Source organism: Procambarus clarkii, chromosome 58 (genome assembly GCF_040958095.1).
Source record: "Procambarus clarkii isolate CNS0578487 chromosome 58, FALCON_Pclarkii_2.0, whole genome shotgun sequence".
Taxonomy (NCBI): domain Eukaryota; kingdom Metazoa; phylum Arthropoda; class Malacostraca; order Decapoda; family Cambaridae; genus Procambarus; species Procambarus clarkii.
In genome coordinates, this window is record NC_091207.1 from 25,801,364 (window position 1) to 25,827,441 (window position 26,078).

General features: G+C 43.5%; 1 protein-coding gene across 1 annotated transcript in view; it reads right to left on the reverse strand.

Moving 5' to 3' along the window:
* LOC138353542 (uncharacterized) overlaps positions 1–26,078 on the reverse strand; it is a 310,043-nt gene that overhangs the window by 148,027 nt on the left and 135,938 nt on the right. The window contains exon 2 of the mRNA XM_069306704.1: positions 6,040–6,106. Within this exon, the coding sequence (XP_069162805.1) occupies positions 6,040–6,106 (67 nt within the window). The remainder of the gene's footprint in view (positions 1–6,039; positions 6,107–26,078) is intronic.

Below are 26,078 nucleotides of genomic sequence, written 5' to 3' on the forward strand. Positions count from 1 at the left end.
GTGGATAGACAGGCAGGAGCGTTACTGTGTGTGGATAGACAGGCAGGAGCGTTACTGTGTGTGGATAGACAGGCAGGAGGGTTACTGTGTGTGTGTGGATAGACAGGACTTACAGGCAGGTAAACTGTAATTTACACGTGAGTCTGCACGCAGCAGCGTCTAACAGCCTGGTTTACCAGACCACTATCCCCCGGAAGCAAGAAAAGGTAAAGCCCAGGTAAACCCAGCCACTCAGGTTGGCAGCAGGTATGATGTTGACTTCACTGTGCTCTACAGATTAATGGTAGCGACTTTGATATAAAGTCAAGTGTCGTCTTCCAAGGTTGATCCATTACTGTAATTGATGACTTGTGCTGCCAGCCTTGGTGTGTATCGAGGAGCAGGAGCAGCAGCAGCAGCAGGAGAACCAGGAGCAGCAGGAGGAGTAGAAGCAGGAGCAGGAGGAGCAGGAGCAGCAGGAGCAGCAGGAGCAGCAGGAGAAGCAGCAGCAGCAGCAGCAGGAGCAGCAGGAGAAGCAGCAGCAGCAGCAGCAGCAGGAGCAGCAGGAGAAGCAGGAGCAGCAGAAGCAGCAGCAGCAGCAAGAGCAGCAGAAGCAGAAGCAGGAGGAGGAGGAAGAGACCAAGCCACAAAGGTGTCACTGTGAGAGGTACCTCACCTCACAGTACCAAGATGGGTATACTGCCTTAAGATCTCTCTCAAGACGTCTCAGCCAATTTCATCAGTACGCGTTTGAGGTCATTACACCTCGAGCGAATTTTTTACCTATTGCATCAAGTATTATCCACGTACGGGAATATTGATCCAGAGCATCCACCACCAGGGAATATTGACCCAGTGCCTCCACCACCAGGGAATATTGACCCAGAGCCTCCACCACCAGGGAATATTGACCCAGAGCCTCCACCACCAGGGAATATTGACCCAGAGCCTCCACCACCAGGGAATATTGACCCAGAGCCTCCACCACCAGGGGATATTGACCCAGAGTCTCCACCACCAGGGAATATTGACCCAGAGCCTCCACCACCAGGGAATATTGACCCAGAGCCTCCACCACCAGGGAATATTGACCCAGAGCCTCCACCACCAGGGAATATTGACCCAGAGCCTCCACCACCAGGGAATATTGACCCAGAGCCTCCACCACCAGGGAATATTGACCCAGAGCCTCCACCACCAGAGGATATTGACCCAGAAAATCCCCCCCCCCAAAAAAAAGTTCCCTAACTCCCAGGTACCTATTTGGTGTCAGGTGAACAGAGGTGATGGGTGAAAGAAACGTGCCCAACCATTTCCGCCCCGCCAGGGAATCGAACATTGGATCTCCGATCGTAAGTCGAGAACGAAGCCTACTATAGTCCCAGTGTCTAGAGATTCTGGGATTCTTAAGTCTCTGGGACTCTAAGACTCTTAAGTCTCTGGGACTCTAAGTCTCTGGGACTCTAAGTCTCTGGGACTCTAAGACTCTGGGACTCTTAAGTCTCTGGGACTCTAAGTCTCTGGGACTCTAAGACTCTGGGACTCTTAAGTCTCTGGGACTCTAAGTCTCTGGGACTCTAAGACTCTGGGACTCTTAAGTCTCTGGGACTCTAAGTCTCTGGGACTCTAAGACTCTGGGACTCTTAAGTCTCTGGGACTCTAAGTCTCTGGGACTCTAAGACTCTGGGACTCTTAAGTCTCTGGGACTCTAAGTCTCTGGGACTCTAAGACTCTGGGACTCTTAAGTCTCTGGGACTCTAAGTCTCTGGGACTCTAAGACTCTGGGACTCTTAAGTCTCTGGGACTCTAAGTCTCTGGGACTCTAAGACTCTGGGACTCTTAAGTCTCTGGGACTCTAAGTCTCTGGGACTCTAAGACTCTGGGACTCTTAAGTCTCTGGGACTCTAAGTCTCTGGGACTCTAAGACTCTGGGACTCTTAAGTCTCTGGGACTCTAAGTCTCTGGGACTCTAAGACTCTGGGACTCTTAAGTCTCTGGGACTCTAAGTCTCTGGGACTCTAAGACTCTGGGACTCTTAAGTCTCTGGGACTCTAAGTCTCTGGGACTCTAAGACTCTGGGACTCTTAAGTCTCTGGGACTCTAAGTCTCTGGGACTCTAAGACTCTGGGACTCTTAAGTCTCTGGGACTCTAAGTCTCTGGGACTCTAAGACTCTGGGACTCTTAAGTCTCTGGGACTCTAAGTCTCTGGGACTCTAAGACTCTGGGACTCTTAAGTCTCTGGGACTCTAAGTCTCTGGGACTCTAAGACTCTGGGACTCTTAAGTCTCTGGGACTCTAAGTCTCTGGGACTCTAAGACTCTGGGACTCTTAAGTCTCTGGGACTCTAAGTCTCTGGGACTCTAAGACTCTGGGACTCTTAAGTCTCTGGGACTCTAAGTCTCTGGGACTCTAAGACTCTGGGACTCTTAAGTCTCTGGGACTCTAAGTCTCTGGGACTCTAAGACTCTGGGACTCTTAAGTCTCTGGGACTCTAAGTCTCTGGGACTCTAAGACTCTGGGACTCTTAAGTCTCTGGGACTCTAAGTCTCTGGGACTCTAAGACTCTGGGACTCTTAAGTCTCTGGGACTCTAAGTCTCTGGGACTCTAAGACTCTGGGACTCTTAAGTCTCTGGGACTCTAAGTCTCTGGGACTCTAAGACTCTGGGACTCTTAAGTCTCTGGGACTCTAAGTCTCTGGGACTCTAAGACTCTGGGACTCTTAAGTCTCTGGGACTCTAAGTCTCTGGGACTCTAAGACTCTGGGACTCTTAAGTCTCTGGGACTCTAAGACTCTGGGACTCTTAAGTCTCTGGGACTCTAAGTCTCTGGGACTCTAAGACTCTGGGTCTCTTAAGTCTCTGGGACTCTAAGTCTCTGGGACTCTAAGACTCTGGGACTCTTAAGTCTCTGGGACTCTAAGTCTCTGGGACTCTAAGACTCTGGGACTCTTAAGTCTCTGGGACTCTAAGTCTCTGGGACTCTAAGACTCTGGGACTCTTAAGTCTCTGGGACTCTAAGTCTCTGGGACTCTAAGACTCTGGGACTCTTAAGTCTCTGGGACTCTAAGTCTCTGGGACTCTAAGACTCTGGGACTCTTAAGTCTCTGGGACTCTAAGTCTCTGGGACTCTAAGACTCTGGGACTCTTAAGTCTCTGGGACTCTAAGTCTCTGGGACTCTAAGACTCTGGGACTCTTAAGTCTCTGGGACTCTAAGTCTCTGGGACTCTTAAGTCTCTGGGACTCTAAGACTCTGGGACTCTAAGACTCACACACGTATACATATTGTGAGAGAATGTGCATCTTGTGACATGTATACATATAGTGAGGAGCTATACATCATGAGAGGATGTATACATGTTGCGAGAGGTATACATACTGAGAAGTGCACATGATGCCTGACAAACACGTATTGTGAGATATACATCTTGTGGGAAGTATACATATTTAAAGAGGTATACATATTATGAGATATTCATCACGTGAAAGATGAATGAAAATTTAATATGCATTTTGTATGAAAAATATACATAAAATAATACATTACATATTATACATGCAACATAGTATACATATAATAAATGCAACACAGTATACATGTTACAACACAAGTATACTTCACCAATTGAACAACAAATCCTTCAAACATACACACAACAAATTCATACATTCTCATCAATAAAAAATTCATAGCGTATACATACACATGGTATTCATACTCATGATGCCATCTGGCTCAGCAATATAATTATATTTAGAGGCTTATACAAAAGTAATTATCTTAATATAATTACTCTGGGAAATGAGGTGATTAAACTAATTACCCTTGACATGATGACACTTTAAGCCTGAGATAATTAGTTAGGTTGTAAACGGATATATATATATGGTTTGTGCTACCTGGAGCTCTGAACACTAGGTGAACACTAGGTGAACACTAGGTGAACACTAGGTGAACACTAGGTGAACACTAGGTGAGGGAGTAGGTGAACACTAGGTGAACACTAGGTGAGGGAGTAGGTGAACACTAGGTGAACACTGGGTGAACACTAGGTGAACACTAGGTGAACACTAGGTGAACACTGAGTGAACACTAGGTGAACACTAGGGGGACACTGGGTGAACACTAGGTGAACACTAGGTGAACACTAGGGGGACACTGGGTGAACACTAGGTGAACACTGAGTGAACACTAGGTGAACACTAGGGGGACACTGGGTGAACACTAGGTGAACACTAGGTGAACACTAGGGGGACACTGGGTGAACACTAGGTGAACACTAGGTGAACACTGGGTGAACACTAGGTGAACACTAGGTGAACACTAGGTGAACACTGGGTGAACACTAGGTGAACACTAGGTGAACACTGAGTGAACACTGGGTGAACACTAGGTGAACACTAGGTGAACACTAGGTGAACACTAGGTGAACACTGGGTGAACACTAGGTGAACACTGGGTGAACACTAGGTGAACACTGGGTGAACACTGGGTGAACACTGGTTGAACACTGGGTGAACACTAGGTGAACACTGGGTGAACACTGGGTGAACACTGGGTGAACACTGGGTGAACACTGGGTGAACACTAGGTGAACACTGGGTGAACACTAGGTGAACACTGGGTGAACACTGGGTGAACACTGGGTGAACACTGGGTGAACACTGGGTGAACACTGAGTGAACACTAGGTGAACACTGGGTGAACACTAGGTGAACACTAGGTGAACACTAGGTGAACACTGGGTGAACACTGGGTGAACACTAGGTGAACACTGGGTGAACACTGGGTGAACACTAGGTGAACACTGGGTGAACACTGGGTGAACACTAGGTGAACACTGGGTGAACACTAGGTGAACACTGGGTGAACACTGGGTGAACACTGGGTGAACACTGGGTGAACACTGGGTGAACACTGAGTGAACACAAGGTGAACACTAGGTGAACACTGGGTGAACACTGGGTGAACACTGGGTGAACACTGGGTGAACACTGGGTGAACACTAGGTGAACACTGGGTGAACACTGGGTGAACACTGGGTGAACACTAGGTGAGGGAGGTACTCACTTGTGGGCGTGGAACAGTAACCCAGGTACTCACTTGTGGGCGTGGAACAATACCCCAGGTACTCACTTGTGGGCGTGGAACAGTAACCCAGGTACTCACTTGTGGGCGTGGAACAATACCCCAGGTACTCACTTGTGGGCGTGGAACAGTAACCCAGGTACTCACTTGTGGGCGTGGAACAGTAACCCAGGTACTCACTTGTGGGCGTGGAACAATACCCCAGGTACTCACTTGTGGGCGTGGAACAGTAACCCAGGTACTCACTTGTGGGCGTGGAACAATACCCCAGGTACTCACTTGTGGGCGTGGAACAGTAACCCAGGTACTCACTTGTGGGCGTGGAACAGTAACCCAGGTACTCACTTGTGGGCGTGGAACAGTAACCCAGGTACTCACTTGTGGGCGTGGAACAGTAACCCAGGTACTCACTTGTGGGCGTGGAACAATACCCCAGGTACTCACTTGTGGGCGTGGAACAGTAACCCAGGTACTCACTTGTGGGCGTGGAACAGTAACCCAGGTACTCACTTGTGGGCGTGGAACAGTACCCCAGGTACTCACTTGTGGGCGTGGAACAGTAACCCAGGTACTCACTTGTGGGCGTGGAACAGTAACCCAGGTACTCACTTGTGGGCGTGGAACAGTAACCCAGGTACTCACTTGTGGGCGTGGAACAGTAACCCAGGTACTCACTTCTGGGCGTGGAACAGTAACCCAGGTACTCACTTGTGGGCGTGGAACAGTAACCCAGGTACTCACTTGTGGGCGTGGAACAGTAACCCAGGTACTCACTTGTGGGCGTGGAACAGTAACCCAGGTACTCACTTGTGGGCGTGGAACAATAACCCAGGTACTCACTTGTGGGCGTGGAACAATAACCCAGGTACTCACTTGTGGGCGTGGAACAGTAACCCAGGTACTCACTTGTGGGCGTGGAACAATACCCCAGGTACTCACTTGTGGGCGTGGAACAGTAACCCAGGTACTCACTTGTGGGCGTGGCGTGGGCGTAGGCGGCCATAACCAGCAGTAGACATTGAGCCAGGACCCGGCCGCCCTGCAGGATAAACACAGCCGGTTAGAGGGAGTATTAGGTAACCGGCATCAGGTTGCCACAACCGGTTGCTGCACAACCTGTCCTCTTAAAAAGAACGTCGCTTTAGGCCGTTTGCCCGTATGGCCGAATTTAGACGTAATTTGAAAATGAAAACAAAATTGAAAATAAATTTGGGATCTTTTTTTTCAACAGCAGTAAGTTAAGGGTCCTCTGATAGGTTAGGTGGGCAGGAAATTCTCATAAAGTTTCAAAACGTTATGAAAAACGTTAATGGAAAGTTCCTCTTCTAAGCTGTCCGAGTAAGCCGGATGACTCAAACAGAAAACGGAACAGTACGTCACTTTTGTGAGTCAATTTCATTTCAAATTACGTCCAAATTTAGCCATAGCCGCGCATACCAGCCAAAAGTGACGTTACTTTTAAGAGGACGGGTTGGTCACAGCAGCACCGGACGCGGCGGTCAACCCACACTCCCCCCTGTAGGGGGATGCTCTCTATTGGCCCTCCCCGTACCCCATACTCTCACCTAACACGTCGCTTTTATTACGGAGTCGACCAATTGGTTAGAAATGTGACGAATTAGTGAAAATAGAAAATAAAGTCCCCCGGTAAATGTAACTTTTTTTTCGTGTCCCGAACTTGATAGGTTTAAAGTTGGTTGTGAATTCGTGTGTTTCTGGTTAGGCAAAACAGTTACTTTTTTACGACTGAGAAACCATCCAAGGTGAAGACCAAGACTAAAGCATTTGGCGAAGAGTTGAGTGGAGTAAACCACATGTAAACTATGAGGACAATTAGAGAAGAGAGTAAACCGCACAGGTCCTTCACTCTGGAGTCTACTGCCAATGTCTCTGGAACATTGGAAGCCTTGGTGAGAACTGGTCAAGTTTCTGGCTGGATCAGCCAGACTGTTGTGGCTGTGTCGGCCTTCCAGCTGCCAAGGCCAACCAGTTCGTCCTCCTAAGATTCCCCATCGTCAAGAAAACCATCACATTAAGGTGTCCTCTCCTAACCTACCAGAGGACCCAAAACAGAAAACGGAACAGTACGTCATTTTCGCCAGCCGCTTCCATTTTCTAGTCCGACAGTTTTTGGCCTTAGGTCGGGAGCCGAGCGGACAGCACGCTGGACTTGTGATCCTGTGGTCCTGGGTTCGATCCCAGGCGCCGGCGAGAAACAATGGGGCAGAGTTTCTTTCACCCTATGCCCCTGTTACCTAGCAGTAAAATAGGTACCTGGGTGTTAGTCAGCTGTCACGGGCTGCTTCCTGGGGGTGGAGGCCTGGTCGAGGACCGGGCCGCTGGGACACTAAAGCCCCGAAATCATCTCAAGATAACCTCAAGATAGGTAACCCGTACGAGCGGAATGCGACGTTCTTTGTAAAAAGAGAGGCTGGAGCCATCAAACAGCCTCACAGACCAGGCAATCACTGCTGGAGGCAAACAACGGGCTCACCATAGCCCGTGCTACTTGGAACTACTTGTTCCAAGTAGCGAATCTTAAACAACATGCTGGAGGCTGGTCAGAGGCGAGGCTCCACAACTACCGTAATCACCAGCAATCATCAGAGATTGACTATCCTTGATCAATCAAGTTATGAGGACAGTCAATAAGAGGCCACATGGAAAGCGATATGAAGGTGCACTAAACACTTAACACTTAACACTTGCCAGATATTGGGAGCCAGATCAGGATAAGGATTTGGGATGGGACGGGGGAAAGGAATGAAAAGAAAGACAAGATGTCACCATGGACACTAAACAGAAAGAAGGAGTAGCTAGAACTCTCTCTCTCTCGCTCTCTCTCTCTCTCTCTCTCTCTCTCTCTCTCTCTCTCTCTCTCTCTCTCTCTCTCTCTCTCTCTCTCTCTCTCTCTCTCTCTCTCTCTTGGCATTGTCTCCCTCGCCTTAATGCCGTCTTTGGATAATTACTTATTCGCAACATATAGTCTTCAACAGTCTTCAACTCACTAGAAATAAGGGAATGAGGGAATTATCAGAAGGGGTCAGGATTAGGATTAGGAAGGGGTCAGGATTAGGATTAGGGATGGGACGGACTATCCCAGACTTGAAAAAAAAGTGGCTAATTTGGGACCAATATGTTAGACCATGGAAGAAGATAGGAACCACTGAACTACAAATCGGTGTTGTTAACCAGTATCTCGTGTAAGGTATTACAGAGATAGATCAGAAAGAGGCTCGTAGAACAGTTCGAAAATGTAACTTTCTTGAACGTTGTCTTCAATCATCAAGTTATTACAATTATACGAATAGATGAGAACAACCAAATAGGAGAAAGAACGTTTGGGAGGGGGACTGCATTTTCCTGGATTGCCAGAATGTCTTTGACACTGTTAATCACATGTAACTTAACTGTAAACTAGGTTAGTAGGCTGACGTATCTGGAAGAGTACAAGTTTACACGAAGGAGTACCTTCCAGGAAGGAGGCAGTTAGTCAAGGTGAGAGAGGATATCAGAATGGAGAGAAGTAATGAATGCAGGATCACAAGGGTCAGTTCATCATGTTCGTAATATTCATTAACGACCTTTTAGACATTGATGATTAATGTTCATACTCATCATATTTGCTGACGATGAAGGGAAGGGAATTATCAGGGGGAAAGCGCCAAGCCCTTACGACTATATAGCACTGGGAATGGGTCAGGATAAGGATTTGGAATGGGACGGGGGGGGAAGGAATAGTGCTTGTAGACGGTCGGGGATTGAACGCCGACCTGCATGAAGCGAGACCGTCGCTCTACCGTCCAGCCCAAGTGGTTGGACTGCTGACGATGAACTAATAACAAGGTTTAGAGGTGTGAGAAGGACTTTATTACATTGGAAAACAACCAAGAACCTTAGTCTACAAGCCTCCCTCTCTTTCCCTCTCTCTCCCCCTCCCTTTCCCTCTCTCCCTCTCGCTCCGAGCCCCCCTCTCTCTCTCTCTATCCCTCCCTCCCTTTCCCTCTCCAACCCTCCACTCTCCCTCTCTCCCTCTCGCTCCCAGCCCCTCTCTCTCCCTCTCCCTTCAACCCCTCACTCCTAAATCGTCTTGTTGACGACTCCGGCAAGAGCCTCCCCCCCCCACCCATCACCCCTCCCACCCCCCCTCTCGTAGAGTGGCTCTGTGAACCCGCCACCTGACAATGGACTAAATGGGAGGGTGGAGCCTGGGAGTGGTAGTGTGTGGGAGTGTATGGGAATGTGGGAGGGGGGTAAGGGCAGGGGGGGTGGGAGGGGGAAGGATAGGGGGGAGGGGGGTGGGGTTACGTCCAATACAGCGACTGGAAATTCCCTTTCACCATCCTCATTAACAGAGAGAGAGTGGGGTGGTTGTGCTCGCTCTCTCTCTCTCTCTCTCTCTCTCTCTCTCTCTCTCTCTCTCTCTCTCTCTCTCTCTCTCTCTCTCTCTCTCTCTCATTGTGTCTTAACATAACTGTACGCAAAGAGCTATTTTATTATTTTACACCAACCGCCTGAAGCCTGATCTTAGGCAACATTAATTTCATGAATTATTTGTTTACAATGAGAATAAACTTGATTTATAGCTAACTTACTCCCATGTAAGGATGAAGCTGGAACCATTCATATGGACGTTCGACTTGATTTCACGCCTCTGTGTTGATCTATATGTATTATCATGTTATCTACATGTATGATCATGTTATCTACATGTATGATCATATTATCTATATGTATGATCATATTATCTACATGTATGATCATATTATCTATATGTATGATCATATTATCTACGTGTATGATCATATTATCTACGTGTATGATCATATTATCTATATGTATGATCATATTATCTACATGTATGATCATATTATCTATATGTATGATCATATTATCTACGTGTATGATCATATTATCTACGTGTATGATCATATTATCTACATGTATGATCATATTATCTACATGTATGATCATATTATCTACATGTATGATCATATTATCTATATGTATGATCATATTATCTACATGTATGATCATATTATCTATATGTATGATCATATTATCTACATGTATGATCATATTATCTACATGTATGATCATATTATCTACATGTATGATCATATTATCTACATGTATGATCATATTATCTACATGTATGATCATATTATCTACATGTATGATCATATTATCTACATGTATGATCATATTATCTACATGTATGATCATATTATCTACATGTATGATCATATTATCTACATGTATGATCATATTATCTACATGTATGATCATATTATCTGCATGTATGATCACATTATCTACATGTATGATCATATTATCTACATGTATGATCATATTATCTACATGTATGATCACATTATCTACATGTATGATCATATTATCTACATGTATGATCATATTATCTACATGTATGATCATATTATCTATATGTATGATCACATTATCTACATGTATGATCATATTATCTACATGTATGATCATATTATCTACATGTATGATCATATTATCTATATGTATGATCATATTATCTACATGTATGATCATATTATCTACATGTATGATCATATTATCTACATGTATGATCATATTATCTACATGTATGATCATATTATCTACATGTATGATCATATTATCTATATGTATGATCATATTATCTACATGTATGATCATATTATCTACATGTATGATCATATTATCTACATGTATGATCATATTATCTACATGTATGATCATATTATCTACATGTATGATCATATTATCTACATGTATGAACAGGTTGTACTGATCGAGGTGAGGATAGCTTGAGCTACCTCATCCCTTTGTGTGTATTTTACCTCAATAAACTTATTTCAATGTCAATTTCTTTGTGTTGAGCGGACGGTCCGAATGCCAGCCAGCTGAGGAATGATCGCTGATGGTGCAGTGTTCTTGAGAATGTGGTGTTCTTGAGAATGTTGTGTTCTTGAGAATGTTGTGTTCTTGAGAATGTTGTGTTCTTGAGAATGTGGTGTTCTTGAGAATGTTGTGTTCTTGAGAATGTTGTGTTCTTGAGAATGTGGTGTTCTTGAGAATGTAGTGTTCTTGAGACTGTAGTGTTCTTGAGAATGTTGTGTTCTTGAGAATGTTGTGTTCTTGAGAATGTAGTGATCTTGAGAATGTTGTGTTCTTGAGAATGTGGTGTTCTTGAGAATGTAGTGTTCTTGAGACTGTAGTGTTCTTGAGAATGTTGTGTTCTTGAGAATGTAGTGTTCTTGAGAATGTGGTGTTCTTGAGAATGTAGTGTTCTTGAGAATGTGGTGTTCTTGAGAATGTAGTGTTCTTGAGAATGTGGTGTTCTTGAGACTGTAGTGTTCTTGAGAATGTAGTGTTCTTGAGAATGTGGTGTTCTTGAGACTGTAGTGTTCTTGAGAATGTGGTGTTCTTGAGAATGTAGTGTTCTTGAGAATGTGGTGTTCTTGAGAATGTAGTGTTCTTGAGAATGTAGTGTTCTTGAGAATGTGGTGTTCTTGAGACTGTAGTGTTCTTGAGAATGTGGTGTTCTTGAGAATGTAGTGTTCTTGAGAATGTGGTGTTCTTGAGAATGTAGTGTTCTTGAGAATGTGGTGTTCTTGAGACTGTAGTGTTCTTGAGAATGTGGTGTTCTTGAGAATGTAGTGTTCTTGAGAATGTGGTGTTCTTGAGAATGTAGTGTTCTTGAGAATGTAGTGTTCTTGAGAATGTGGTGTTCTTGAGAATGTTGTGTTCTTGAGAATGTAGTGTTCTTGAGAATGTAGTGTTCTTGAGAATGCAGTGTTCTTGAGAATGTGGTGTTCTTGAGAATGTAGTGTTCTTGAGAATGAAGTGTTCTTGAGAATGTAGTGTTCTTGAGAATGTGGTGTTCTTGAGAATGTAGTGTTCTTGAGAATGAAGTGTTCTTGAGAATGTAGTGTTCTTGAGAATGTGGTGTTCTTGAGAACGTAGTGTTCTTGAGAATGAAGTGTTCTTGAGAATGAAGTGTTCTTGAGAATGTGGTGTTCTTGAGAATGTGGTGTTCTTGAGAATGTAGTGTTCTTGAGAATGTAGTGTTCTTGAGAATGTGGTGTTCTTGAGAATGTAGTGTTCTTGAGAATGAAGTGTTCTTGAGAATGTAGTGTTCTTGAGAATGTAGAGTTCTTAAGAATGTAGTGTTCTTGAGAATGAAGTGTTCTTGAGAATGAAGTGTTCTTGAGAATGTAGTGTTCTTGAGAATGTAGTGTTCTTGAGAATGAAGTGTTCTTGTGAATGTAGTGTTCTTGAGAATGTAGTGTTCTTGAGAATGAAGTGTTCTTGAGAATGTAGTGTTCTTGAGAATGTAGTGTTCTTGAGAATGAAGTGTTCTTGAGAATGTAGTGTTCTTGAGAATGTAGTGTTCTTGAGAATGGAACAGCCGGAACGAGGCTGTTAACGGCCCAACACATTTTCTCTAAATGTAGTTTTTTGTGTTTTGAAGAGGGTGTGGGCATGCAGGGCGCGCTGCACTCGACGGTCTCAGTCTTACGTAGGTTGTATAGATTGTCTTCAAGGAGCCTTTATTAAGGGTTTTAAGGGTTAGTTCTAATGTTAGCAGCCTGCCTCGTGCTGCTGATTGTTACAACGTGTGTGTGTGTGTGTGTGTGTGTGTGTGTGTGTGTGTGTGTGTGTGTGTGTGTGTGTGTGTGTGTGTGTGTGTGTGTGTGTGTGTGTGTATATGCACTCACAAATCTCTTTCCGATTCACGCAGTTACTCTTCGTCTATTTGAATGGATTCCTTCTGATATCCTTTTTTCCCTATTGCATCAGCATTACCTTACACTTGTTAGGGTTTAAGTCTAACAACCATTTGTCTGCCCACTCCTGGAGTTTGTCAAGTTCTTCTTGTAATTATATACATTCCACAATGTTTACATTTCCCTTTAGCTTTGCGTCACCTGCAAACATTGACAGGTATAGGAGCTCTTTACCTGAGCTGAGTCATTCACATACACCAGGAGCAGATAGGTAGAGTCCAGCCCACCTCCAAAGGATACCTGTTCAACCAGGCTGTGATTCGTACGTCAGGCTGCGAGCAGCCGCGTCCAACAGCCTGGTTCAAGTATGTTTATTGAGACAAGAAAAAATACATCTCAAAGGGATGCAGTAGCTTAGGCTATTTCTACCCCCCTGAAACAGCCTGGTTGACCAGTCTAGCAACCAGGAGGCCTGGTCGACGACCGGGCCGCGGGGACGCTAAGCCCCGGAAGCACCTCAAGGTAACCACCTTGTTTCACTACCTTCACCACCGACCATTCACGAGGGCCAAAGTAATTGTCAAAAGAAGGCTAAAAGCCTGGAAGACTATTTAGCAATTCTTAAGAAACCGTATAAAATGTTTTTTTGACCACCAAAGACCGACACAATATTCCCACTAATTTTTTTTTTGTTATGCGAGTTTTAGTAACTTAGACTTAAAACTTACTCAAGTTTCGTCAGACACGAGTTTCTTCACCTTTGTATATCCCTGTTGCCTTAAGTTACAAAGTCTATCTTCTTCCAGCTGATCCATTCTTCGATTTACTTTTGAGAGGGTTTACCTTAAAGGTAATTTGGATTGATCTTGAGATTGATCCTAAGATCAACATCCCCCCCCACCCCCTTCATCTGAGCCTCCTGGTGGCCGGCCAGGACTCTTACTCAACTATCCACTCTACTCATTACTCACTCATTCCATCACTTTACTCACGTAGACCGGGGAGCCGGTCGGCCGAGCGGACAGCACGCTGGACTTGTGATCCTGTGGTCCTGGGTTCGATCCCAGGCGCCGGCGAGAAACAATGGGCAGAGTTTCTTTCACCCCTTTGCCCCTGTTACCTAGCAGTAAAATAGGTACCTGGGTGTTAGTCAGCTGTCACGGGCTGCTTCCTGGGGGTGGAGGCCTGGTCGAGGACCGGGCCGTGGGGACACTAAAGCCCCGAAGGTTAGCTTAGCATTTTAAAATCACCGAATCACCTTCTGTGGTTGATTGTTCAATAAACCCTTGAACTATATGTTTAACACATCTCTAACCCTATCCATGGAGGACAGAAGAAAATGTATATATGCTGGTTAGCATTGCAAATGTCCGGCCACGTCTGTGGCAGAAAATAAGAATAATAATAAAAAAAAGCCCCGAAATCATCTCAAGATAACCTCAAGATAACGTATCCATTTCCTTATTTGTTTGCAAGTTTCCTTATCACATCTAACAGTTTACAAGCCAAGATGGCAGGTGGTCTCCCAAGACCAACATGTAAACTTTTACTCCTCTCGTCTTTATTCTCAACGCTCCAGCAGGAAAAAATTACCTAAAACTGCAAGAGAAAAAAAGCTAAACTTTCCAGTAACTTCGCGGTGAAAATGGGCTGTTGAAATTGGAACGTGCAAACTGGCTAGGAATATTGGTTTTAAATTGGATTGCCTGTGGAAAAATGGCATGAAAAATGTCATGAAAAATGGCATGAAAAATGGCATGAAAAATGGCATGAAAAATGGCATGAAAATGGCATGAAAAATGGCATGAAAAATGGCATGAAAATGGCATGAAAAATGGCATGAAAAATGGCATGAAAATGGCATGAAAAATGGCATGAAAAATGGCATGAAAATGGCATGAAAAATGGCATGAAAAATGGCATGAAAAATGGCATGAAAATGGCATGAAAAATGGCATGAAAAATGGCATGAAAAATGGCATGAAAAATGGCATGGAATATTTAGTGATTAGTGTTTGAAGGAGAAACTAAGGCGTAAATTAAGCAATAAAATTTGAGAATAAAATTGGGTAGCGAAAATGAGGTAATATTTTTTATTATTTCAACTTACTGGTAACAATGAATAAAATTGAAAATTAAACAATTAAACTGGCTGGCAAGAGTGGAATCTAAATAGATTGAATGATATAATTGGAAATGATTAAAATTGACTAGTAAAACTGGAATGAAAATTTTACATGAAATTGGGATGTGAAATCTGATTTTGAAAATTAATTAAAAATTAGACACTTTAGTACTGAGTGAGCCGCCTACCGCCTCTTTAAACTGGTTTCCTGAAATTGGGACGTGAAACTTATCAAATTGAAATGACAAATTAACAAAATTGGTTGAAAAATCTGGTGAAAATTACCAAACACATTTTGCGTTAAGATGAAGTCACCCAAAATTGGCTGCAAAGAGACACATTATAAAGTGAATTCAACCCAGAAACTGAAATTTTGTACTGAAATGAAAGCAGAATGTTATTGTCCATCTATATTATTATTGATATTACTATCATACTGTACTGTATACTGTATACATTGTACTGTATACTGTATACATTGTACTGTATACTGTATACATTGTACTGTATACTGTATACATTGTACTGAATACAATGTGAACATTATACTGAATTCAATGCGAACATTGTATTCTGAACAGTGAGAAAGGATGGAGGTTACATCCGAATATTAGCATTTCACTTAGACATATATATATACACACTTACACACATATACACTTATATACCTACACACTTACACATACACTGAGTATTTCCTTCACCTTCATTCAAGCACTGCAGCACTGTAGTCAGTTTCTTCATTATACTTATCATCATCATTAATTACTAAGTACTAGTGTTCATGTGATGCCAAATATAGTATAGTGATATGTTAGGATGGTGAGGCTGGTTCACGGTAGTAGTGTCACTATACGACCCACAGTGGTGTCGGGTGTATACAGTAGTATACAGCAGTGCTGTATATTATACAGCTGTATCTTTACCAAATTTAAGATTGAATTGATTATTATTGATTGTTGTATTGATTGATGATATCAATTATCTGGAAGTGTTATCTTCCAGATAACATTTATGGAAGTATAAGTATTGTTATCTGGAAGTACTGTTTTGCCTCATAATACGGTTGTTATATGTGATATCACTTGTTGTTATATGTGATATCGCTGTTATGATGTATGGTATCACTTGTTATATGAGATGGTTTTTGTTGGTATATGTGATATCACTTGTTATATGTGGTATCACTGATGCTATATGTGATATCACTGTTGCTATAGGAAGACCCTCCGCCTCGCCTGGTAATCCTTGACCACACTTGGCAACCACTGTGTCCTCAGGACACACACACACACACACACACACACACACACACACACACACACACACACACACACACACACACACACACACACACAAGAGAGCCACTCTTGAGAGAGGTTCAGCTTCACATGACAATAACACGACGCTTTCTGTGTGTGCTCTGACTGACGTATTGATGGAACAATCTTGTCCCCTTCAGTTGCTGTTCTCTCACCACACACACACACACACACACACACACACACACAAGGGGACACAGGTGGAAACTGAGTGCCCAAATGAGCCACAGAGATATTAGAAAGAACTTTTTTAGTGTCAGAGTGGTTGACAAATGGAATGTATTAGGAAGTGATTTGGTGGAGGGTGACTCCATACACAATTTCAAGTGTAGATATGATAGAGCCCAGTAGGCTCAGGAACCTGTTGATTGACGGTTGAGAGGCGGGACCAAAGAGCCAGAGCTCAACCCCCGCAAGCACAATTAGGATAGTACAATTAGGTGAGTACATACAAACACAAACACAAACACACACACACATACACACACACACACACACACACACACACACACACACACACACACACACACCAAATGCCATTTTCAGTTGAAATTATGTGTTCCCTTGCGTTCACCTGTGAATAAGTAAACTTCTAAGCAACAGCCTGGTGGACCAACCTCTCACAAGTCGAACCTGGCCTCGCGCCGGGCTTGTAGAGTAGAAGAACTCCCAGAACCCCATCAAGCAGGTATCAAGCAGATTCAATCTACTTGAATCACTTGTGATTCTCGAGCTCATCTTTGATGGATGGGCTCAACTAAGTTAGGGTTGTTCAACTCTCCACAATTATACAGGTCTTCGCATCTTTCTCCCAGGATTCATATTCCCAGGATTGACCCCATCTGGGGTCAATCCTGAGACCAGACTCAAGTGAGGGGTAAATAATCTTATTGAAAGTATTGATGAAAATTCGAATTACGGCTGAGCACAGCATAAAGAAGTTCAAGGCTTCGTATCCATTAACCCATCAGGTTAATGCGCCGGTACATCAGCACCAGTAACGGGTAGCTTGACGCCAGTTATTCCTATAACGAGTCATGATATCTTCTTCTCCAGGAGCAGTTAGAATTGTGGAAAATTTGAGGAACCTTAAGGGGCCTCGTAGCCTGGTGGATAGCAGGCAGGACTCGTAATTCTGTGGCGCGGGTTCGATTCCCGCACGAGGCAGAAACAAATGGGCAAAGTTTCTTTCACCCTGAATGCCCCTGTTACCTAGCAGTAAATAGGTACCTGGGAGTTAGTCAGCTGTCACGGGCTGCTTCCTGGAGGTGGAGGCCTGGTCGAGGACCGGGCCGCAGGGACACTAAAGCCCCGAAATCATCTCAAGATAGTTGATATTTGAATGCGAGAACAAGCCTTGGTGTTGAGGCGAGGCGTAGAGCCCTTGCAACACTAACAACCAGCGCAACATAGCCAATTCCAGACTGACACAAATTGTGTTAGGAAAACAAAGTCTAAAATAGTCGGGAGGGGAAAAAAATATTCGCTGGAAAGAAAAGAGTAATTTATAGGCTGAAAGCTCTCCAAGATGGTGGCATCGCTTACAGCCCTCAACGACCCGCTGCCGGCCGCCATCGTGTAAATTTGAAAAACATTTAAATCCCTCGTAAGAAATGGTCAAATGTAAACAGAGAGTTGAGTAAGGCGGAGGAGGGAGACGCCATAACCACACCAAACGAGCAGAAGCACTCAAATGCCCGACATAACTCTTCCTGCGCCAGGGAATTGTGAACGTAATCCATTCTGCCGGACGAGACGTTTTCCCCCGGCCCCTGGCACCTTGTTAGGGATAACGAGGTGTCTGGCGTAGGAGCAATATTGACTTTTTCCTTTTTACTCTCTTTCTCTCTCTCTCTCTCTCTCTCTCTCTCTCTCTCTCTCTCTCTCTCTCTCTCTCTCTCTCTCTCTCTCTCTCTCTCTCTCTCTCTCTCTCCCTCTCTCTCTCTCTCTCTCTCTCTCTCTCTCTCTCTCTCTCTCTCTCTCTCTCTCTCTCTCTCCCCCTCTCTCTCTCTCCCTCTCTCTCTCTCTCTCTCTCTCTCTCTCTCTCTCTCTCTCTCTCTCTCTCTCTCTTGCAGACTTTTTTTCCAGCTTTTCTTTTTTCCCTTCGAAATTCTGGTGGTAGTCATTACAGGTTCGGGGAGGCAGAGGCTCTTATATACGGCTGGTGCCTTGATTATACAGCCTGGAACATCTAGACTACAGTTCCTGTACCTTACAGGGTGACTTCTCTAGACTACAGTTCCTGTACCATACAGGGCGACTCCTGTACCATACAGGGTGACTCCTGTACACTACAGTTCCTGTACCATACAGGGTGACTCCTGTAGACTACAGTTCCTGTACCATACAGGGTGACTCGTGTAGACAACAGTTCCTGTACCATACAGGGTGACTCGTGTAGACAACAGTTCCTGTACCATACAGGGTGACTCCTGTAGACTATAGTTCCTGTACCATACAGGGTGACTCCTGTAGAATACAGTTCCTGTACCATACAGGGTGACTCCTGTACCATACAGGGTGACTCCTGTACCATACAGGGTGACTCCAGTACCATACAGGGTGACTCCTGTACCATAGTGTGACTCCTGTACCATACAGGGTGACTCCTGTACCATACAGGGTGACTCCTGTACCATACAGGGTGACTCCTGTACCATACAGGGTGACTCCTGTACCATACAGGGTGACTCCTGTACCATACAGGGTGACTCCAGTACCATACAGGGTGATTCCTGTACCATACAGGGTGACTCCTGTAGAATACAGTTCCTGTACCATACAGGGTGACTCCAGTACCATACAGGGTGACTCCAGTATCTCCAGTGACTCTGTTCACTTCAGTTTGTTCCTGGACCATACAGGGTGACTCCTGTTCACTTCAGTTCGTTCCTGGACCATACAGGGTGACTCCTGTTCACTTCAGTTTGTTCCTGTACCATACAGGGTGACTCCTGTTCACTTCAGTTTGTTCCTGTACCATACAGGGTGACTCCTGTTCACTTCAGTTCGTTCCTGTACCATACAGGGTGACTCCTGTTCACTTCAGTTTGTTCCTGTACCATACAGGGTGACTCCTGTTCACTTCAGTTCGTTCCTGTACCATACAGGGTGACTCCTGTTCACTTCAGTTCGTTCCTGTACCATACAGGGTGACTCCTCTAGACTACAGTTGTTCCTGTAGTGAAAACTATCTCAATATAAATATATAATCGAGAGGGAATATACAGATTATACCTATAATGGTCCAGTTATTACCGTCCTATAATAACTAGTGACGTTATAAGAGAGACAAACTATCAAACAAATAAACAAATACAGCAGCTCACACAATCCATGAACAAATACAGCCCCCACACAATCCATGAAACAAATACAGCCCCACACAATCCATGAAACAAATACAGCCCCACACAATCCATGAACAAATACAGCCCCACACAATCCATGAAACAAATACAGCCCCACACAATCCATGAAACAAATACAGCCCCACACAATCCATGAAACAAATACAGCCCCACACAATCCATAAAACAAATACAGCCCCCACACAATCCATAAAACAAATACAGCCCCACACAATCCATGAACAAATACAGCCCCACACAATCCATGAAACAAATACAGCCCCACACAATCCATAAAACAAATACAGCCCCACACAAACCATGAAACAAATACAGCCCCACACAAACCATGAAACAAATACAGCCCCACACAATCTATAAAACAAATACAGCTCTCATAAACTATACCAACAAATGCCTTCAATCAAAATCGAGAAATAATGTTATATTCAGTGGTTCATAAATAACTTTCTAATTGAATTCAATTCAATATATGGAGACGTCTCACAAACCTATATGAAAGCATAAGTGTATAAGTAGAGCACTACTTACTACTTATACACAGTGTATAAGTAGCGAGCCCCGGCTCCCACATTATAGTATACATAGATACGATATAGTATACATATAAATAGGTCAAATGGAGGTATAGATCTGTATATTAAAGAGGAACTTTCGTACGCAGGGTTCTGAAACTCTGCCAGTGAGGTGACGGATGGAACTGGAATCAAGTCTCGTTGTTATTCTAATGTACACACACACTGCTAGAAGCAACAGTTGAGTCGTTCACCGTACAGATAAACACAATTGAGAATTGCCTCGATGATCTGGACAACACGGTGCCAAATATGTCTTTCTTGGTGACGTCAGTCTACCCAGTTTAAGACGGCGACTAACAAACAATAACATAACACAAAGTTATAACACTATAACACGAAGTTATAACACTATAACACAAAGTTATAACACTATAACACGAAGTTATAACACTATAACACGAAGTTATAACACTATAACACAAAGTTATAACACTATAACACGAAGTTATAACACTATAACACAATGTTATAACACTATAACACGAAGTTATAACACTATAACACAAAGTTATAACACTATAACACGAAGTTATAACACTATAACACAAAGTTATAACACTATAACACGAAGTTATAACACTATAACACAAAGTTATAACACTATAACACGAAGTTATAACACTATAACACAAAGTTATAACACTATAACACGAAGTTATAACACTATAACACGAAGTTATAACACTATAACACAAAGTTATAACACTATAACACGAAGTTATAACACTATAACACGAAGTTATAACACTATAACACAAAGTTATAACACTATAACACGAAGTTATAACACTATAACACAATGTTATAACACTATAACACGAAGTTATAACACTATAACACAAAGTTATAACACTATAACACGAAGTTATAACACTATAACACAAAGTTATAACACTATAACACGAAGTTATAACACTATAACACAAAGTTATAACACTATAACACGAAGTTATAACACTATAACACGAAGTTATAACACTATAACACAATGTTATAACACTATAACACGAAGTTATAACACTATAACACGAAGTTATAACACTATAACACAAAGTTATGACACTATAACACAAAGTTATAACACTATAACACAGTTATAACACTATAACACAAAGTTATGACACTATAACAGAAAGTTATAACACTATAACACAAAGTTATGACACTATAACAGAAAGTTATAACACTATAACACAAAGTTATAACACTATAACACGAAGTTATAACACTATAACACAGTTATAACACTATAACACGAAGTTATAACACTATAACACAGTTATAACACTATAACACGTAATCACCCTGGAACTAACCAATCACAGGTCAGACAACTACTCACATTTTGAGACAAAATTTCCATTCAACCAACAGATAAAAACTAGGAACGAAAACTAGTCAACTAGGAACGAAAATTCCCATTGATGTAGTTTCCGCAAGCAAAGAAGAAATAATCAGGGACCGTTACAATCTCAGATTTTTTTACGGGGCTCACCATAGCCCGTGCTACTTGGAACTTTTGTTCCGAGTAGCAAGTTTTTAAAGAACATTTTAAAGAACATCTCAGATATTACATTCTCAGATCACAAACTCATTGAAGTTGAGATTAAGATCAATACTCTTAATATATCCAATGGGATTACCAAACAAGAAGACCTACTCAATACATTAAATGTTAATAATATAACCATTGACTGGGGAAAAAATAATCATAGACCTTGTAACCTTACAAACATACAGTGGGAAACGGTTTAAGTACCAACACACAAGGGATAAAACAACTGACGGCTGAAGTGTGAGGAAAATCTGCTTGAAACGTGTTGTTGTGGAAGATAAAAAACCAGGTCCAACTTAGAAAGGAAACGCCGATGGCACTACATAAGAAGGAAAAGAACTGCTTGAGCAGAGACTATCACGACAAATGTAAGGTAATTTCAACAGGGAGATTGAAGAAATATTGAAGAATTGATCATATTAGACTGAATATGCAATTGGAACAGAAACATATACAATCAATTAAAAGAAATCCAAAATTATTTTCACATTCAATGTTAATATCAAGAACCTTCACCAGTACTGGATCTATATTTACAACAACAAAAGTGGAAGGTTCAAACACAGAGAATGACAAAGATATTAGTGAAATCCTAAACGACCAATATGAGGCAATGTTTACCACCCCAATAAACATCATGAAAGATCCAGACACCTTCTTAATACACGATAACCAAAACTATGATATCACAATTGATATTAACACACAGCCCAGCGGACTTAGAACAAATATACTGACAACATGTCCATGCACTCCGCCTCGGATCCCGATACCTGAAACTCCATATTTAACAGAAATATAAAATACTAGTTTCAGGAGGCCTGGTCGACGACCGGGCCGCGGGGACACTAAGACCCGGAAGCACCTCAAGGTAAGGTCGCTCGAGCGCTCGGTGAAATATGGAAACAGCCTTGGACAGGACACCACAAGCACTTAAGTCAGCAGAGATACCTCCACTATACAAGAGAGGCAACACAGCACTGGCCAGGACACCACAAGCACTTAAGTCAGCAGAGATACCTCCACTATACAAGAGAGGCAACACAGCACTGGACAGGACACCACAAGCACTTAAGTCAGCAGAGATACCTCCACTATACAAGAGAGGCAACACAGCACTGGACAGGACACCACAAGCACTTAAGTCAGCAGAGATACCTCCACTATACAAGAGAGGCAACACAGCACTGCACAGGACACCACAAGCACTTAAGTCAGCAGAGATACCTCCACTATACAAGAGAGGCAACACAGCACTGGACAGGACACCACAAGCACTTAAGTCAGCAGAGATACCTCCACTATACAAGAGAGGCAACACAGCACTGGCCAGGACACCACAAGCACTTAAGTCAGCAGAGATACCTCCACTATACAAGAGAGGCAACACAGCACTTAAGTCAGTAAAGATACCTCCACTATACAAGAGAGGCAACACAGCACTGCCACATTATGAACCAAATCTCCAGTTTGATAAATATATCGCCGGTATGGAAGTGGACGTGCTCAAGAGAACATTAGACACGCTCCTTCAAGACGTTCCGCTGGACCAACGGGCTGCCTCAAGCAACAGCCTGATGGAACGGTCACCACAGGTCAATCCAGCATATACTTTTACACAAATATACATATACATACGCATACATATACATATATACACATATACATACGCTCACATATACATATATACATACGTACACATATACATATATACATACGTACACATATACATATATACATACGCACACATATACATATATACATACGTACACATATACATATATACATACGCACACATATACATATATACATACGTACACATATACATATATACATACGCACACATATACATATATACATACGCACACATATACATATATACACATATACACATATACGACTCCCCCAGGCATGGCTTGGGGAGCACATAACTCAGTTATACTCCAGGAGGTAAATACATTATCACACAAAATTATAAATAATTAACAAATACAACTCCACCAAACTCTTAAACAAATACAGCCCCCCGAGCCGGTCGGCCGAGCGGAGAGCACGCTGGACTTGTGATCCTGTGGTCCCGGGTTCGATCCTGGGCGCCGGCGAGAAACAATGGGCAGAGTTTCTGTCACCCTGATGCCCCTGTTACCTAGCAGTAAAATAGGTACCTGGGTGTTAGTCAGCTGTCACGGGCTGCTTCCTGGGGAGTGGAGGCCTGGTCGAGGACCGGGCCGCGGGGACACTAAAGCCCCGAAATCATCTCAAGATAACCTCAAGATAACCCCCACACGCTGTAAAACAAATACAGCCCCCCACACGCTGTAAAACAAATACAGCCCCCCACACGCTGTAAAACAAATACAGCCCCCCCACACGCTGTAAAACAAATACAGCCCCCCACACGCTGTAAAACAAATACAGCCCCCCCACACGCTGTAAAACAAATACAGCCCCCCACACGCTGTAAAACAAATACAGCCCCCCCACACACGCTGTAAAACAAATACAGCCCCCCCACACGCTGTAAAACAAATACAGCCCCCCCCCACACGCTGTAAAACAAATACAGCCCCCCCCACACGCTGTAAAACAAATACAGCCCCCCCCACACGCTGTAAAACAAATACAGCCCCCCACACACGCTGTAAAACAAATACAGCCCCCCCCCACACGCTGTAAAACAAATACAGCCCCCCACACACGCTGTAAAACAAATACAGCCCCCCACACGCTGTAAAACAAATACAGCCCCCCCACACGCTGTAAAACAAATACAGCCCCCCACACGCTGTAAAACAAATACAGCCCCCCCCACACACGCTGTAAAACAAATACAGCCCCCCCACACGCTGTAAAACAAATACAGCCCCCCACACGCTGTAAAACAAATACAGCCCCCCACACACGCTGTAAAACAAATACAGCCCCCCACACACGCTGTAAAACAAATACAGCCCCCCACACGCTGTAAAACAAATACAGCCCCACACGCTGTAAAACAAATACAGCCCCACACGCTGTAAAACAAACACAGCCCCCCACACACGCTGTAAAACAAATACAGCCCCCCACACACGCTGTAAAACAAATACAGCCCCCCCACACGCTGTAAAACAAATACAGCCCCCCACACACGCTGTAAAACAAATACAGCCCCCCCCCCACACGCTGTAAAACAAATACAGCCCCCCACACACGCTGTAAAACAAATACAGCCCCCCACACACGCTGTAAAACAAATACAGCCCCCCACACACGCTGTAAAACAAATACAGCCCCCCACACACGCTGTAAAACAAATACAGCCCCCCCACACGCTGTAAAACAAATACAGCCCCCCACACACGCTGTAAAACAAATACAGCCCCCCCCACACGCTGTAAAACAAATACAGCCCCCCACACACGCTGTAAAACAAATACAGCCCCCCCACACGCTGTAAAACAAATACAGCCCCCCACACGCTGTAAAACAAATACAGCCCCCCACACACGCTGTAAAACAAATACAGCCCCCCACACGCTGTAAAACAAATACAGCCCCCCCCCACACGCTGTAAAACAAATACAGCCCCCCACACACGCTGTAAAACAAATACAGCCCCCCACACACGCTGTAAAACAAATACAGCCCCCCCACACGCTGTAAAACAAATACAGCCCCCCACACACGCTGTAAAACAAATACAGCCCCCCCACACGCTGTAAAACAAATACAGCCCCCCACACACGCTGTAAAACAAATACAGCCCCCCCACACGCTGTAAAACAAATACAGCCCCCCACACGCTGTAAAACAAATACAGCCCCCCACACACGCTGTAAAACAAATACAGCCCCCCACACACGCTGTAAAACAAATACAGCCCCCCCCCCACACGCTGTAAAACAAATACAAAATCACACAAGCTATAAAAAGCAACCTAAACTATAAAACAAATAAAACGCAACCTGCACTATTAAACAAATAAACAAACACAAAATCACACAAACTATAAAACAAATACAGCGCCACACAATTCATACAACAAATAAAACGCAAGACAAACTATGAAACAATACAAATACAATCGTTCAAACATCAAGTCTTAACACAGTACGCTTCATGGTCTCGGTAATGCCCCTCTTACTGTGACGGATGGTGTATAGTGACGGATGGTGTATAGTGACGGATGGTGTAGTGACGGATGGTGTATAGTGACGGATGGTGTATAGTGACGGATGGTGTATAGTGACGGATGGTGTATAGTGACGGATGGTGTATAGTGACGGATGGTGTATAGTGACGGATGGTGTATAGTGACGGATGGTGTATAGTGACG